This window comes from Colletotrichum spaethianum (genome assembly GCF_022836535.1).
Source record: "Colletotrichum spaethianum MAFF 239500 DNA, contig34, whole genome shotgun sequence".
NCBI lineage: Eukaryota > Fungi > Ascomycota > Sordariomycetes > Glomerellales > Glomerellaceae > Colletotrichum > Colletotrichum spaethianum.
This window is the reverse complement of record NW_026054804.1, coordinates 58,836-76,951: the sequence shown is the minus strand read 5'-3', so window position 1 is coordinate 76,951 and position 18,116 is coordinate 58,836. Positions and strand designations below refer to the sequence as shown.

Below are 18,116 nucleotides of genomic sequence, written 5' to 3'. Positions count from 1 at the left end.
CCGAATGCAAAACGTCTAGCCCCAGTTCTTGCATCGCGTGCAACCACTGGACCGAAGTCGCCGTACCACACACACTGTCTGCTGCCAGCCTTCTGTGCAGGAGACCATTGGATTCCCGTACGACCTTGGTTGGACCTTGGAGAGTTCGTGATTTTCGAGCGGCCGTATCTATTATCGATACTCGTCTCGACGTCTCCAATCGAATATCTCTCGACTTCCGCCTCACGACTTGAGAACAGCCATAAGCTCACATGCGACTTTGACAGCCGAGCAAAACTCCATCCTGCTGAAACGCTCCCGACACAGCACGACCTCTGATCCAGGTATGTTCATGTTCATATCATGACATTCTCGCCCCCCATCCACCCCCCCCCCCCCCCCCCCCCCCCCCTTGCCTCTTCTTCCCAGTGCGGGTGTTGCTCTGCCTTGGATACCTGTTGCATTCATCCCAAAACTTGGCCAGTGTTTTCGTCCCAATTCTGCCCAGCTGCGACGGGGCTTAAGCACAGCTCCAGCGTCTCCGACGCATTGCTGAACTCAATCGCTGCCTCGCTGCCTCTTCGCGTCGAAATCTTTTTGGAGCTGAGACCGGAACGTGATCGTGTACTCAAGGGTTCCTGTCAAATCTTTGCTGACGACTCCGCTCTTTGCGTGTGTAGGCATCTCAACTTCAGACGCTCTCTCGACCAATCATTCCGAACGACATTGCCCGTTTCAAACAAACTACTCGCCTTTCGTCCCAACTTCCCATACCATCCCGACGAGCCTTAATCGCAGACGCCTAATGAAGAACTGCCATTCCCGAGCTCGATAAACTGCCTCGAAGGAGAAGAAAAAGGGGACTCTCTAACGGACCGACACATACACTTGTCTGTGCAGGAAATACCACAGTAATCACCATGAACAGATTCCGTACCAAGAAGAAGGCGAAGGAAGATGCTGCCTCTGTGCCGAGGGCTTCTCACGAGTCGGATTCTCCCACACCTTTCCGCTTGTTCGGCAAGGGGAAGAAATCCCAGGAAGAGGAGCCGAAAAAGGAGCTGGACCTGGAAAACGCGTTACCGCCGAGCGACGATTTCCGTACGAGTTTGCTAATGACGGGCCTCTCGGCACGATTCTCTATGCTTAGAGAACAAGACGACCCGAACACCAAGATTGGCAAGGCCAGCGACGACAGCGTCTTGTTCCCCAACCGGCAGTCGAGGCTGATGGACTTCGGCTTGGGTGCAAGTACCAGTGGACTTTCAGATATCGCCGAGGTCGAGTCCATCAGGAAAGAGGCAGCACCCTTTGCCCGGATGGACTCGTACCACTCCGCAGACGCCAGCTCAATCTCGGGAAGCGTCATGGACCGAGCCAAGCCTGGCGAAGGCAACAACTTGTTCGGCGGACGACAAAAGGTTTATAAGCTTCCCTCCGGAACTACATCCTCGAAGAATCTCGAGGGCGGCGGTATGAGTGGGCGTGTCCTCTACGACGACGACATTTCCAAGTCGGCTTTTCAAAGATGGAGACAAGCTGAGAAATCCAAAATGTCCTTTGATGATGAACAAGACCAGACACAGTCGAGTATCGACCTAACGCGCGCCGAGTCTCCCCCGCCTACGGGCTACAACAGCAAGCGGGAGACCAACTCGACAACGTCGTCTACACCGTCGGTCGGTCGTAACTCTACTGCGGCGACCTCAGTCATGTCTCAACCCACATCTGCGGCAAAGGACTGGCAATCAAACTCGACCGCGCCCAGCTCCACTGCAGGTACCCCTCATCTGGAAAGGACCTACACTCGCACACGGCGCCTCTACGAGACTGGACTGAACCACGAGCTTCAAGAACAGCAATCATCAGCCTTGTCGCGCATGGACACGCTGTCTCGGCAGAGGAATTTCGGTAGCAGGACGCCCGACCTACAGAATGGGCCGTCGCCAACAAGCAGTCTCTTCAACGACCGATTCGGGGAGAGGAGAGTCCTTACCAAGGGCAGTGCTCCCAACTTGCGGTCCGTAAGCCCGCCAACCTCTGGGAGTCCGATCCCTCCCATGGATTTGGGCATCATGAACCCGGAACCCAAGCCGTCGTTTGGCGGCGCGCCGCCTTTGAGCCCTCCCATCAGCGAAGGCGAGGAGAACTCCATCCTGCCCGGTGACCGGGGCAAGGCTACCGCCATGGGATTGTTTCAAAAGCCTCTCCATTCGTACGACGAATCGCGGTACGCCCAAAGACAGCTCCAGCTTCAGCAAGGCCGTGAGACACCGACCAATAGGTTCCGTGCCGAGTCTAATGCCTCTCACACCACCGGTCGGTCGCGCTCGTCTTCCTCGGCTCAAAGACTGCCGGTCGAGAAGCCCGAGCCCATCCTTCAGACTGAGCCGACTGTGAAGGAGGAAGAGGCCGGACTGAGCTTCTACGACGACTCGATCTCTCCGCAAGACGACAACGCAAGGTCCGCTGCGGCCTTCCACGGCGCGTCGAGGCGGCCCGCCGATCGCGATCATCCCGCACTGAGAGAAACCTCCGTACCGACTCCCTTGTCTCTCAGCTCCAGACCCTCCGCTGAACCATCGCCCGTATCTGACCCGACTCTTCCTCTCGCCTCTGTCGTGTCCATTGAGTCTCAGGCTTCGTCTCAAGACTCCCCAACCCTTCCCTCGTCAACTGGACTCAGTGGTATGGTTCGCCAGCACCTCCGCACCGACAGCGCGACATCCTCCCTCTACGGATCAGCACCGCAGACGTCCCACTTCGCTTCCAGATTCCCACTTGACCCATATGACCCCAAATCCATGGCAGACATGGGAGTCATGGCCAATCCTTGGGAAGTTCAATCTCCGGATTGGAGGAACTCGACCTTCAACGGAAACGATGAGGCCGAGAACGAGCAGAAGGAACAGCCCGTTCCTCAGCCTCGTCAAAGCCTGCCATCCGACAACCAGAATGCATCGGAGCGCAACACGGGCTCAAGCACTGAGATGGAAAAGGAACACGACGAGTTCGCCAGCCAACTTGCGGACGGCGCGCGTCGGGTCCGCGAGAGACTCACGTCGTACGTCGAGTCTGACCGTGACAGTCGATCTCTGTCACCCAATCCCGTGGAGCGTGTTAGAGAGCCGTCCCTGCCTCGCCCAAACCCGTTGGGTATTCTGAGGCAGAAGACGAGCCGCGGTTCCTTGATTGACCGCAACCGGGAAAACCGTCAGGACAGCCAGCACTCCAAGGCTATTAAGATGCTTGGCCTTGCTTCTTCGACTATCAGCAGCGCCCCTAGCCCGAACAAATTCAGCTTTGAGGAAAAGGAGACCCAGCCCCTTGTCCACGAGGAGCGCGAGAAGCCTCTCTTTCCCAGGTCCGAAACGACCCCAGTACTCCCTTCGCAGGAGACGAACAAGGACAAGGAGGACGAGTCAATGCATGCTGGACTCAGGGCCTTCAGGCAGGCCAGAAAGCAGTTGTTGGAGGCTCAAAAGAGTGCCTCGAATGTCCCGACGGTACCTGGTCAGTTGCCCAGTTCCATGACGAGCCCGATCGTTGGCCCGCCGGCCTCGCGGACCGCCCCTAGCCGTGAGCACACTCCCAGCCAGCGATCCGCCTCCCGTGACCGACGACCGCCTCCTATCACATACCAACAGCGGGCCCCCAGTGAAGAGCCTCAGCCCAGCAACGGCGTGGGACGAGCGGCGTCTCGGCCTCCTTCCCGGACGGAGCGCGAACGCAGTGGTTCGGAAGCCAGTAACGGAGACAAGTCTCATCGTCCCGCCCGGCTCCGCACCGGCACCGCTTCATCTCCATATGAGGACCGCGGAATGGGCCTCAGCCCTAATGGGCCCTCTTCAGGTCGGCCCACGTTGTTGCAATCCCCTGGCCTCCCCGGCACTAACATCCGTCGGTCTCCCATCATGCCTCCTCAGCCGTACCCCACGGGTCCCGCGAAGCCCCTCGACCGGTCCGCTTCCTCGGGCAACCTTGCTATTCAGTACCGTCGCAGAGGACCCGATTCGGGGCAACCTTCTCCGGTCTCTCCCATGGCGCCCATCCCTTCGCCCTCGATCCCTGTCAGTCAGTCTACACCTTCTTTCGTTCCCTCTCGTCGACCTTCAGCACCTCCCATCCCGTCGCCCAACTCCGAGGCCCCTGTCGCCAACCGCCTTGATGAGTCCATGAAGAGGGTGGTCAGGAAAAGGGACATTTCCGAGCCAACCTTTGTTTCGTCCACCTCGCGGGTTCCTACCGTGGCCCTTCCGGAGACATCGGAGTCGCGCTCCAGAAGCGGTTCGCGTTCCAGGTCCGGCAGCGTTCTCGGCGCCGCTGCTTCGACACCCAACCTCCACGCCAACATGCTTGCTCACGCCAACGCCCCCCCTGTTCCTCCCATCAACCCTAAGCGCCGCAACATGATTGGCTCTATGATGGGTCGCAGAGGCGAAGAGGACATGAGCGCCAGCTCTCCCCTTTCGCCACCGCTTCCGATTCCCAATGAAAAAGGCGCTGACAGCAACAGCGCCTTCTCCATCAGCGATGACGAAGATGGCCCGGGATCCCAGCGACGCCGGCTTCGGAAGACAATCAGCGAAGCCAACGGCATGAACATGCGGGCCCGCCTCACCCGTGGCAACAGCCCTCCCAACATGCCTGCGCCCACAGCCATGACTGGCGGCCTCAACAATGGATCCATGCCCGGCGGCATGATCTAAACTCTCACCAGTTTGCCACGAAACTCTCTACCTCAACTCTAATCATCTTTCGTTGTTATTGAAAAAAAAGGTTGGCGGGCAAAGAAGGAGAATACGGTCATCACGAATCTATGAGAACGTTTGTTGTATTTTGCATTGTCTTCTTCATTTACCCACAACGGGTCGTACGATTACGTTGTTCCTATTGTATATTTCTTATTCTTTGTCACTCTTTCTCTCGGGCCGCGGCACCTCTGTGCTCAGCCTTGTTGATTTTCGGCTCCTGGAGGGAGTCTTAATTGGGCGGGGTCCTCAACTTTGCGGTGTGCCTGCTGAATGTCTTTTGGTGGTGGGCCTGGCGTCTACCGTGGGCAATATCTTAACGTTGGTAGGCAAGGCAGGTTGTTTGAAGAATACCAGAATCTTTCGAGACTGTGGCCGGGGCTGGCGGGTTAAGGACGGAGTGCGATATACCATGTACTAGAGTGAGTGTAGTGGAGCAATCAAACCTTTCAGGATCAACATCCAACGTCTGTGAACCGGGACCATGTGATGATAAGTGTGGCTGACGCGTGAGGGGCTTTGCCAGGGTAAAATGAGGGAATCCCCGGCTCCTTGGGTAGAGGGAATCGCAAAAGTTGTGCTTGCTTGTAATGAGGAGGCTTGGCCGGGCTACATCTGCGGTCCATCCTTCGGCTGACGGACTCGTTTTCGAGGGTCCCGCTCTGGTCAATATGCTGCCCACGCAGCAAGAGTTGCGGGTGTCGTCGAATCTGTGGTTCCATACTACGGGCTGTTGGCAGAAAACGATCACGCCGAAGACGAGACACGACGGTCGTTGACTATGACTGGCGGTGAGCTTAATTTGAGCTTGGTTTTTTTATAAGACTAAGAAGGCAGTTTTGTCCTAGAGCATGGTATTATGTGCATGCGAAACGCTTGGCGACACGTAGATATCACCTTTCACGACGCAAACACGAAGATTCAACATGCGAAAATGTTCAGAGGCTGTGCTTGTCTGGTATTCACGTTGGTGGGCTATGTTGTTTCCCAACATGTGATTCCACAAACCTCATAATATCTCGGGCCGTAGCGAATTGTTGCAGGTCGTACTCGGCAAGTTTGATCTTCGAGCTTGATCTTCGTGGCTGCCGATGGCCAGGACGGGGACGGCGGGTAAGCACGGTAAATGCGGGGAGAGATGGGTCGCCTCGGCCCGGAATGCCGGCCGGCCTGGCCTGATAAAACAACGGGTACCGGTGCGAGACGAGCCCCTCCATGAGACTTCACCTCTCATACACCTTCCCACTCTGCTTGGCTCGGTGCCCTCGGATTCCCTCGGTCGGCTCCCAAGAGGCCTGTGTACGGCTCATTTCAATTCCGCTTATCCAAGGAGATCGTTTCCGTTCCATCCTTGGCCAAATCGAGATACCCCACTACCCCGCAAAGACCCCAAGACCAGAACCACCGCAGCAAACGTCCATCCGCCATTCCGCCGCCTCAGACACTCAGCAACATCGCTCATCGCCGCCCAGGAACATGGCTTTCATCCGCCCTTACAAGTCGTCCGACTTTGACGCGACAGGGCACATTGTACATCCCTACCTTCACTTCCCCTCACCCACACGCCGACATGACTGACCCCAGCCCAGTGCCGCGCAACGCTCCCGCCCTCCCTCGAACACTCCGAGGCAGCAGTCAGGACAGCGCCCTACCTCTGGACCCACCAGTTCACCCTCCTCTCCCCTTCAACCTGCCACATCCTCGACGACGGGCAGGGCAACGCCGTTGGCTACTGCATCGGGTGCCCCAACGTCAACAACTTTGCCGAGGCCTACCCGCGCTACGTCAAGGAGGTGCTCGAGACGTCCACGGAGCTCGCGGGGCGGAAGCCCGCGAGCCTGGCGGCCAAGGCCCCGTGGAACGTGCCCGAGACGGGCGAGGTGAACGAGGAGGCGCTGCTGCAGCAGGCCTTCAACCCGACGTGGCTGGTGCTCGACGACGAGAGGCGGGACCTCTGGGGCGGGTGGAGGGCGACGATGCACATTGACCTGCTGGAGCCGTGGCAGGGCAAGGGATGGGGGCGGAAGCTGATTGACGCGTTTGTCGAGAGCCTGAGGGAGGCGGACCGGGCCCAGGGCGGCGAGAGCGGGAAGCGGCTGTACGGGAAGGGCGTGCACATTGGTGTCGCGGAGGATAATGCCAAAGTCGTGCCATTTTATGAGAAGTTGGGGTTCCAGGTGTATCCCACGGGGCAGGGCTCGATCTGGATGACGAGGGATATTGAGTAGATGAGGCGGCTTGTATTGTTACGATGAACTGCTGGCAGGGCAGTATGGCTAGCTGCTACGTTTCTCTTTTAGGCAGCTCAATGTCATGCAATGTGACTCAAACAGAGATTTAACTATGCCATCGTAATGGTTCTGCAAACATGTAGTCATCACATCTCAATCTTGATCGTGTTGATGAAAGAGTTGGCGTAGGGGCTAGTCAGTCCGCTTGCAGTCGATGTTCCAACACCTGTGAACGTCGTATCCCAGAATGTTGAACCAACCGACTTACTTCTCGAGGTTCTTGTTACAGAGAGGGACGTGGCGTGATTGTTTGACTATTGAATAGTGGAATAATATGCAGGACAGACACCAGCCTGATCTGCTTATGTTCCTGAATGATTGGCTGGTTGGGTTGAGTAGGCAGGCAATGCACAGCCACAGCTGACGGTGACGGTGAGGCAGCCAAAGGTTCTGATCTTAGGCCATTTTGTTTTCTTCCAGCTTCGCATCTGTTTTCTACAGAGAACCGTCGTCCTCTGCGATCGTATCCATCAATCATCGACTGAGTTTGTATCAACTTCCCCCCATGCATCGCTCCTAGCAGCTACCCACGCTGGGGATTCGAGACCAGAATGGAATACTTGCCTTATCCGACCAACCCAGCGTTACCGCCCATAAAAGTTCCATACCTGCCCAGGTATAGGCTGGATGATGGTGATTTTGACAGTTTCCCCATACGGTTGGACCTCGGTTCAACGCAATCTACCTTCTTGTTCACCGACATGCCACTGCGTGGGAAAGCCGCGTTGGTTCAAGAATGGCTGTTCTTTGGATTAATCGACAAGTTGACCGACGAACCATTGAAGCGATCCGCTTTTGTTCGACAAGGCGTCATCGACGGTGAAGCTTGCGACATCGTTGACGCATCGCCAGTCGTCGACCTGCTTGACCGATTAACTGCTCAACTACGTTGCGGTAAATGCCCGACAGCAGTAGCGAAGGAGTTGCCGCAACGACTCAGGACGGCAGCGTTAATGTGTGATCGTTTCGAAACAATGGACGACGAAGCCGGTCCCAACATGACCGTCTTCCTATCAGTCGGCATTCTAGTCGAGTTCTTGGCCAACTACATGCATTTGGTGGCTATCGCTAGGACGGGACCGGCTCAACTTCACTCGTTCGACCAGCTTTCTTGGTGCGAATTGCGAAGCAGACTCGGGCCTCAGCTACCCAGAACTTTCGTGAAGAGATGATCGCCGTTGAAGTCCCTGTTGGTCAAACGCATGTTGAGAAGTGGATGGTGCGAAAACCGAATATCCATTCTTGAATGTCACGACTCTTTTATGACTACATACTACCTGTCTTCCATCACAAGAAGGGAGAGAAAGGGCATCTCTCAAGCGCATTGCACGGCATCCAAGTGTGGGGCCTACAACACATCCGAGGGCACCTACAAGATACAACATTACGATGATAATTGCAGTTGCGACTTTCGCAGCGTTGATGAGGAGAAGGTGGTTGCGATGATAGCTAATGGTGACATACCCTTAGTATCAATGCGCCAGACTATCGATCAACATGTGGAGTTAGACGTCATTCCGCTAACCCCGGACATCCAATACACGGCAATCTCGCATGTATGGATAGACGGGTTGGGCAATTCGGAAGCTAATGCGTTACCGACATGTCAGCTGCGACGTCTTAATCGCGATCTTAGGATGCACCAACGAACGACAGCGCTGCGCATCAGATCCTTAAGTCAACGCATCCTCTTTCTACCCCTCCAAGAAACCAAAGTCACGTTTTGGATGGATACACTGTGTATACCAGTCAAGCCAGAGCAGAACTCGCTCCGAATGAAGGCCATAAACCTGATGGCTTTCATTTACTCTGGTGCTCAAGCAACTTTGGTTCTGGACAATGAACTACGACAGTTGCGTCGAGACGAAGAGCCTCCAGAGAGCTTCTGGGCAAGATGCCTCGCATCCAAGTGGAACAGCAGGTGCTGGACCTTGCAAGAAGGCCTCTTGGCTAGAGAGTGTCTTTTCCAGTTCCGCGATTGCGCTCTTAAAGTCGAGATCGACTGGGATATCGATCCCACACTTTCTTTCAGAGCTGTATGGAAATCCCGAAAAGATCCTATTAAATTGATGAGAGCCTTCTGGTGTCTTCGATATCGCATATTTGTATGGAACCGCTGGACTTTTTGGGATACTACAGACCGTTTGCCACAATGGATGTTATGCAACGACCTACGCCTTCAATTCAACAAACAGTCCCAAACAGGGGCGAAGGGGCTAGAGATTAGGGAGAACAGAACGAAACTCGACGAAAAAATTGCCTTCAAACACTTTGTCACTATTTGGAACGCCCTCGGAAAACGTTCGACAACAAAGAATGATGACATCCATGTCATTCTTGCAAACCTCACAGATTTCAAGGCCTCTGAGATTCAAGCTATACCTGAGCTGCAGGAACGCACCAAGGTCATGCTGCATTGTATGACGTTCTTTCCTGCAGCCCTGATGTTCAGCCCTGCAGATCGTCCAATTTCGGCAAAGGACCATTTCGACAGATGGGTGCCAGCAGCGCCGAGGCCCAGAACCCCTGAAGACACTACTTCAGGGCAACCTCTTGGCTTACACCGCCGAAGATTCCGGACAAGCCATCTTCATAACAAAGCCGGAACACAATTCTGACGGTGGATTCTTTCTTTTTGAGTCTAAGGGGATGATCACCGATCCATTCTCTGTCAGGATACAGCACCGTGGAAAAGTATGGCTATGCGACCTGGTCTGCCACGTCCCTCCACTGGACAAGCTTCCCTGCGACGCGTCTCAACAGTGCGTCCTAATTCCCGAACTAGATTCTGCTGGAGAGACCAGGCCAGCTCTTCGGGGAGCTAGGTTGCTGTGTCTCGGGCACTTGGATCGTGAAGAGGAAGATGGCCTCCAACTGGCTATCACCCGATTTGACTGTCCTCTGTCGGGAACTTGCCAGGTGACGAATGAAAACCTGTCGTTCTTTTCAGAGGAAATTAATGCCTAGCCAAAAATTCTTCCCAGTGTCCAACGTCTGGCGGTTGGTTGTTGCTAGTTATCCCCTTTCTTTTTGCTCGGAACGCAAAGATGACTGACGATTGCGACAGCGCCGAAACCCGGCATTCGTGCGAAATATACATTGCGTAGCAGAGATTTTTGTCATCGTAGATCATCCTGGGATGGAGACGCCGCCCTAATCATTGCAGTATCCACCGTGACACTCTGCTTTTCCATAACACATGTTATATGTCTTCAGCACAGCTTGCCGGAGCGTGTAGTAGCCTCCATATTTTGATATTGTTTGGGCTTTGCGTATTGGGATATTTTGGGGTCCAAGAATGGAGAGAGGAGAGAGCTTATGAGCTCTGGAAGAAAACATATCAGGATGACTGAACGCTGTCAAACAAAGGGCATCTCTGAAAAGCAACGTTAGTCGCGAGGTGATTAAGATAGTTTCGAAACACTTCACGTCCATGTTCCTGACTTCAACATTCGTGACGGCATCAGTCTCCCAACCCAAGAAATAGACACCATTGGGGTTTCTCGCTGGATGGCATGCCTTACTAGGCAGGAGCAGTAGCAGTAATGCTCGGAACGCTCGAAGCAATCCGTAGCAGCAGAGGCTGTGGCCAATAACGCCTATCACGGCCAATTATGGAAGCGAAGACGGACCTGCGATGAGTGGTGGGAGCAGAGATCTACTGGCCGTGGTGAGCAGTCATTAGGAGCAGACGGAAAGGGAAGGAAACAATAGGATAAGAGAAAATCTATGAACATTCGCTGCGACCGTTTCACTCGTCCTGCCAACGATGCCAACTTCAAGTCAGAAGCACTAGACAGTCTCATGTTCATCAAAAAGGTTTCCATAATTGGGGGGTCCAGCATCATAACGAATCTACTGCATCTCTCCCAGTTAGATCGCTTCGAAAACCATCTAGTCCATCCGAAAGCCAGACCTCTTTGACTGGTGAGGATGTGCAAGTAAAGCAGAAATTCGCCAAGATAGTCAAAAGGTAAGGGAAACCCACTAGATGAAGTCTGGTTTTCAGCGCTTGCCAATGAAAAGAAGCAAGAAGAAATAGTTGAACTAAAATAAACACCCAATAATCATTTTCTAGTAAGGAAGTTCAAGGTAAAGAATGAGCTATCCAGTATTGAACATAAGAGACTTTTTAGTCACGCCAGTACTGAAAACCCCCTCGTGGCTGTTCTTTCCTCTTTTGTCGGGAATCGCGCGGCACCTTCCTCAAACCTGCCGCGTTCCCACTGCCTTCTCTCGCCTGCTTTTCGTCTTCCGCCCAACAAATTTCAACTTCACCTCTTTCTTACCCACCGAACACATAAAATTACTCTCTCAAACAAACATCTATGATTCAGGCAGCGTCGGAGCTCGGAAGCGGCCAAGCTACCTAGGAGCTACCTAGGCTCTTCCACGTATCGGTCCGCATTTTCTGATCCCACCGTACACAAGCCCACGACGACGACGACATACCTTTACTTCCGGTACGGCTGCTCTTCGATGTCGTATCAAACGGAGCAGACGCCGGCCCTTTGCAACTTACAGTACCTCTTTTGTCCGGCGTGCGCCGTATTCAACGCCGTTTCCCCTATCTCATCGCGCATGCTACCTTCCGAGGATTAGCACATGATCTCCTCCTGCTTTCAAGCAATCAAGCTGATATTAATGACTAGGGCACACATTGACCAAAAAGATGGCAAGAATCTCGACACTCCCCATGGAGCTCATTCGTGAGATCTGTCATCACTCCGCGACGGCGACGACCAAGTCGACTGCAAACGAGACTGGAAACTCGAGCAGAATACACTCGCAAAACTTTGCAGAACCTCCAAAGTGTTTGAAGAGATTGTTCGGCCTTTCCTCTACAGTCGCATTGAAGTAACCATTGACCACGACATGTTGATCTCGCTCCTCCGAACTTTCATAAGCCGCAGCGACTTGTCTCACAGTGTGAGACACCTCAAACTCGAATCAAACTGGGTCAACCCTTACAAGATTAGACTGGGCGATACTGACATCGCGAACTTCACCGAAGCTGTTCTGAAATGGTGGACAAGGCTTATCGGTTATCCTGCCAACTTGTACGTTGACGTTGAACAACCGAACATGTTGATGGATGTTTTATACACCCATGCGCCAAATGTCGAAACGATGCGCGTTTGTCTGGCAGGGGGAGATTACGTCCTCGGAATGGCGAAGCCATCTTTTGTGCTCCAGGATGTATGCCATCGCAAGCATCTCCCACACCAAGTCCCGCTGGGTCGGCTCACGTCGCTAGATATTAACATTGAGAAATCTGGCCACGAACTCTACCACCCAAGAGTCGAGGGACTATTTACTTTACTGTCGACAAAATTCATGAGTCTTTCTTTTCGGAATTACTACGCTTTGAAAGGGTTCGTACTCCGCCATCTCAATGTACAGGATCAACACTGAGAACGGATCTGTTATCATCATTCAGCATGTACCAAATGCCAGAAAACATCTTGGGTAGCCCGGATGGGTAACTGTGGCGGTTTTGGTCGGGGCTGCGGTACGGCTTACTGTGATGCGGCATTGACAGCCGATAAGGCAACCCTGGTCATTGTTTCGATCGAGACTTGGTGTGGTTGGCTTGGCATCTGATCAGATTGAAGCGACTACTGTAGGACTCAATGCACGTCTATCCTTGGAGGCGGGCTCCGGAACCCCAGCGACGGCAGATGCAGTGATCGACATGGCCCAGTGGTCTCGTTCCGACTAGTGGTACGGCTTCGAGATGGTGGGCAGACTGAACGACCCGCACCGGCAGGACGTATTGCCAGAATTGAGAGTTGGTGGCACGTCGTTGGCGATACTGGCCTTGTTCATCGTGCTTGAACAGATGCGCCACGAGAGTCTCGCGTCGTAGGCGAGATACCTGCCAGTGCACTCTTGGTCAAGCGCGTCGATCTGCCAGGCTGCTCAACGGCTCGACTGCTGCACTTATGTACATCGGGTCAGTGTAGGATACTTCACGTTCGATGGGCCAAGGAATAAACGTGAGGAGAGCCGACGATCTCCTGCGGTGTTGCTCACAAGATGCCTTGGGACGGGAGCGATGCAGGCTGATCGGACGGGGTAGCATCCCTCGTCGCCTTGTACACCCCCTCTCAAGCCTTTTGCAGTAAGCTTGCGAGCCACACGCAGCAAGCTGTGTCGTGCGACAACGTCTCACGATGGGTCGAGAGTTAGATTGTGGTGGTCCGGCATAAACACGCGATTCCCTCTTATTGCCTCCACCGTGGGCCGTTCATGATCCGTGGTTCCTGTGGATGCTGAAGCGCAAGTTCCGGCGCTAATGCCGCTGGACGAGAACCACTTTTCCCGGCGTCATCTCACGCACGTTTGACAGGGGCGCGCCGAGGTTGGGGGAAGTCCAGCTGGAAACCGGCTTGAGCATCTCGGCGTCCTCCGCTTATTGCCCTGTTCACCTATTGTCTCACTCTCGCACAGGGTGACAGTGCACGGGAAAAGATTCAGTTTTGTTCAAAAAAAAAATTTTTGTGTTGACAATGTTTGTTGATTTTTATGAGGGGTTTTTGGATTGTTTTACTGAGCGGCGACGCGTGCTTTGTACAATTCCAGTGACTGGACGAAAAAAGGTATCCCCATACAGTCGACATTCCCCCCTTCCGAGCATTCCGTCCCTCGAGTCCGTCCGCCATCCTTCGTACCAACGCCTGTGCTGAAAAATTTCGTTTCCAAACAAAAACGTGGGTATGGGGGGTATCGGTCGCCGAAAACAACAATAAAAAAACGATAAAAAAATACATGCAACAGTTCCGTACGCCAAGGAAACAAGAGCAGAGCCAGGGTTTCTGGTTGAGTTGTCGCCACCGCCCGTCCACCCAGGGGGTCTTTAGTTTAGGCACTCACGCACGGGTTGGTCGTGTGGCTTTCGAGGCGAGGTGGTGGTGCCGAAGAATTTTCGTTGGAGCCTCACGGCCTCGCAGATTTTCAGCGAGCCAAAGTGGATGAAGGCTCGGAATGCATCGGCTTGGGGGTGGTGGTGTGGGGGGCCCGTTGGCCAGCCTGGTTTGTGTTTGCGTGTGTAATGGGTTGGGGGTTTTTTTTGGTATTGATGGGTGTTCGGAGCCTCTCTCGGTGTAATGTACTACGGAAGAGTTGGAAAGTTTTTTTTCTCTTCCACTTTCGTTTCCCTTGAACCGCCGGTTCATGGAAGAGATTCTTCACTTAGAGGCAGGTACGGCACTCGTGGTGGCCGCAGGACGGGCACGAGGTGCTGATGACGATCATGCTTCCGCACTTGCAGCAGGAGGGAGCGACGGGCATGTTGGCGGTTGGTTGGTTGGTGGTGGTTGTTGATGTAGGTGTGTTTGGTAGTTGTTGTCTTCTTGAGGCTTTGGACGTAGAACTTTGAGGCTTAGTTGTCGAGAGTGAGAGCGATGTGAGTGATGAAGAGGAAAAACATGTTGGACAAGACGGAGGAGGGAGGTTGCACTTATAGACAATTTCCCTTTTGCCTTTTGCCCACCCTCAACCCTCGACCCTCACACCTCTGCCCTTTCCAGCCAGCCCTCCCGGAGCCTTGGACCCCTGGTCTGCCCGGAGCGGCTGTGGTTCGGAAGAGACGTGTGTAAGTGGTGGTGTGCACGGCTCGGTCGGGTGTGCATAGCAGACCGAAAAGAGTTGAGGGGGGAGAGAGGCAAGGCCACGGCAAGGCAAAAAAGGATGCAACAAGGTACCCCATCCGCATAGAAAGCAGTCAAGCCCCCAAGGCAAAATGGGAGCAGGTGCCGTGGCCGGGTTCATGGTTGGTTGGACCCTGAGATGAGTGGCCGCGCAGCACAGCCGGACGCCAGCAACTCGACGTGCCGATCGAATCCAATGCGGGGTTTAGTTCAAAGGTTGACAGGGCCTTATTACACCTCGACAACTCTGAGCTGCGACATGGGACTCTGGGGAAAGGATGCGCAGCCTCTGTGTGTCTCTCCTCTCGCTCTCGTCCTCCTCCTAGCGGGCGAATGACAGGCCAACATGACCGCACACACACACACCCGACCCTGATGAGGCCTGACGTAGGTGTCAAGGAGCGTGCGCACGAGCCAAGAGAAAAAAATAAATGCAGGCGTGGAACGGGAGGGAAAAGCAAAAGAATGCGTTTGGGCAAATGCGACTTCGGCGGGACATCCTAATCATGGATTTCTCTTACCCTCGGCCATCGAGTAACACTTTCAACAACACCACGCTTCCGCCCTCTGTCCGGCTCTTACACTTTCTGCCAAGACCCGCACGCCCATACCCTTTCTCGCCGGCAGGCTCCGGGGTTCGGCGGGTGAAACACAGCGCTTGGAGATGCACAGATGGGGAGGAGGTCGTTTTTTCTTTTCTTCCGTCGTCTGGTGGGATGGCAACCACCTCGACACCCCATCCGGCCGATTCTTCCATGGACTATCCTGGCTGGTTCCCTCGTCAGCAGGATGGGCTTCCATTTGCTGCCAGAGATGCGCAAGTGAGGCACGACGCTACGCCCGACGCAGTTGTCTTCCATCAAGCCAACAAAACATGGAGCTACCCAAACACGGTACTATGTATGACAGCTCGCAGAAACTTCGAGAGAGCTCTAGCTCCCTAGCTCCCCAGCTCCCCAGCTCCGACCATGCCGGCCTCGTTCTCTGCATGCACGCGGCCGGGGGAGGGGAGAGATGAAGTGGGTGTGGGAAAGGACTCTGCAGTTCGTCTCACAAGCTTTTTGCAGCAGGTAACGTGCGGTTTCCGGCTTTCCACTTCCAGTGTTCCCCCACGTCGACTGGGCTGCAAGCTCCGCTGCACGAAAGCTGCAGGGAGCTTGACGGGGGCGAGGGTTAGGGGAAAGGGTGTCGGGGGGAAGACAGGGGAGGTTCGGTCTGCCAGTTGGGTATTTGGGCCCATCGCGGGGGTGCCCTCTTCCATTGGATGGAGAGGGTCTATTATGCAAATGCTGGGGAAATCGAAATGCAAACCGAGCTAATGGAAGGGCCCCGATTACCATGCAGCACGATGTGGAGAGGCAGACATGGAAGACGGAGGGGGAGCACTCGGGGGAGGGAGGGGAGAGACACAGGATGCAGCCAACAGCCGCCGGGCTATTCGGATTGAAAGCCGGGGATGGGCTTCTGTAGACGAGATGAATGCGGGCGAGACTTGTTGACTCCTTGACCGGAGGTTTGGAGCTTGTCAGTCTGACGATCCAACTACCTGACCGGCCGACCCTCGCTCCGCCCGCCCAATCCAGTCTTGACGGGCTCCAGGAGGAGGGCTGGCTGATGACCTTTGCAGGTGCCTAGAAGGGTAATAATCGTGCATCCGCTATAGGATATGCCCAACCGTCACTCAGCTCCCTTGATGGCGCCCTCCTTCTACCCCGCAACATGGGCAGGATCGACTCGACTGAGATCTCCCGAATCCAAACGGTCAGATGCATCCAGGGGACGGCTCGGAGGCGGAGGGTGAAGGGGGGTGAAAGTGGAAAACCTGGGGCAAGAATGGCAGCCTCTCACAGGCTCAGCAGTCGCAACAGTCCTGCGCCATGCGAGCTACGGATGTCAACGTTCCCAGCATGGTTTGGGGTACCTCTGCCCTCCGAAACTTTGAGGGTCGCGCTGATTTGTCGAACCATCAAGGGTGGTGGCGGGTTCCAAGCAAAATGCCCACGGGTGACGGGGGTTGGCAGGAGTATCGCCAAAAATATCTCCTGGTCGGGCAACAACCCACAGAACAGAGGCACCTCTCAATGTGAAATGACCAAAAATAAGGACAAAGAAATAGAGAGAGGATGGGGGCCTTCAATGCGGCCTAAGGTGGTGCATCAGCCCGTGCTGGGAAACATCGACTCACTGGACAGCCCACCGACCCGGAGCTCGATTCATGACGCCAAACGCTGGTGGAGAAGATGCAAACCGGCGATGTCCGTTGGGTGGGGCCTCTTCCCGGATCTCCCCCGTCGTCAAACGGGCCGTCTGTTGCAACCAGGCGAGCACATATGAGAGCGAGGCATCCGGCACTGGCCACCAACAGGCAATGCTGATGGAGATGACGCCCCCGGTCTCCTCGTTCCAGAGGCGCTTCGCGAAAAAAGGCCAGGTTTGCCAGGGTGGAAGGGCGAGGCGAAGACACTCGGGTGTTGTACGGTACACGTCCAGAAACTGCGCCGATAGTTTCCTTTTTCCAACGGCGGGCCTTTTTTCGTGATTCTTTCGTCACGATCAGATGGTGTCTCATTCATTCTCTGTACTGTACAGCGGTCTCTCCACAGACGAATGCGTTCCTTTGCATCTTGTGCGGCCCGGGTGTAGTGCTTCTTGGCGAGAGGCAGTGAAGCGCCGTGGCACAGACAGATGACGATATTAGTAGAATGTCCAACGCTTCTTCGCCTGGAGGTCCTGGAGCACACGTAACAAAGTGAGCAAGTGTCTCAACCATGTTGTTAGAATCTCACAATTCCGATTGCTCGTCCACTTTCGTTGATAAACCCTGTGTTTGTCTTCATCCGTCTACGTCAGAGGATCAAGGCACCCTCCTAGGGCAACCAAGTTGATGACGATGCGCAACGACGTTGAGCCCAACCCCTCCTTGACTCCCCAGCGATGTTACGGTCCCTGACAGGCGACAGCCGGGCTAAACGACACCAACTTCAGGCGCCAGGTCTGTAACTGTCGCCGGAAATGACCAAGCGGCGCCAAGGCCTCGGTACTCCAGCCTAGCTCTTCGTCTCTCAGAGTCACACCCTCTTGTTCACCCACTCACTTGTCTCTTCCCCCAACCCAACACCCTCAGCTATGACGCAAATGTTTCTGCCAAAGAGTTGAACGCACGTGAAACTCTAAAAAGGGGGCGGCGGCAGGGTCCCTTGTGGGGACAGAGTTGCGCTCTGGGGGAACGGCGGCCATCCCTGTCCTGCATATTGAGAGGGGGTTCTCAATGCGACACATTGTGGGAATGAGAGGCTGTGCTGCGCCGCTGCACAACGCCTGTTAGACGAGCGAGAGTCCTAGCGAGCTCATTTTCTGCTGTTGCAAGGCATGATTGCCAATCGCGCCCATCCTGGCACAATAGGACGGACCCCTCAAGTGGCAAGGGGACGCTATGAGGCCGT

General features: G+C 54.6%; 3 protein-coding genes across 3 annotated transcripts; all 3 read left to right on the top strand.

The window, feature by feature from the left end:
* Positions 1–899: 899 nt before the first annotated feature.
* ColSpa_10221 (uncharacterized protein) lies at positions 900–4,688 on the top strand (the record flags this gene model as incomplete). The annotated part of the gene is made up of 1 exon (XM_049276433.1): positions 900–4,688. The coding sequence occupies one exon, from the start codon at positions 900–902 to the stop codon at positions 4,686–4,688; it is 3,789 nt and encodes a 1,262-aa protein (XP_049132390.1).
* A 1,518-nt stretch (positions 4,689–6,206) lies between these two features.
* Positions 6,207–6,958, top strand: ColSpa_10220 (uncharacterized protein; the record flags this gene model as incomplete). Its single annotated transcript, XM_049276432.1, has 2 exons — positions 6,207–6,260; positions 6,320–6,958. 2 exons carry the CDS (start codon positions 6,207–6,209, stop codon positions 6,956–6,958), a joined length of 693 nt encoding a protein of 230 aa, XP_049132389.1.
* A 1,037-nt stretch (positions 6,959–7,995) lies between these two features.
* Positions 7,996–8,193, top strand: ColSpa_10219 (uncharacterized protein; the record flags this gene model as incomplete). The annotated part of the gene is made up of 1 exon (XM_049276431.1): positions 7,996–8,193. One exon carries the CDS (start codon positions 7,996–7,998, stop codon positions 8,191–8,193), a length of 198 nt encoding a protein of 65 aa, XP_049132388.1.
* Between the last annotated feature and the right edge of the window lie 9,923 nt (positions 8,194–18,116).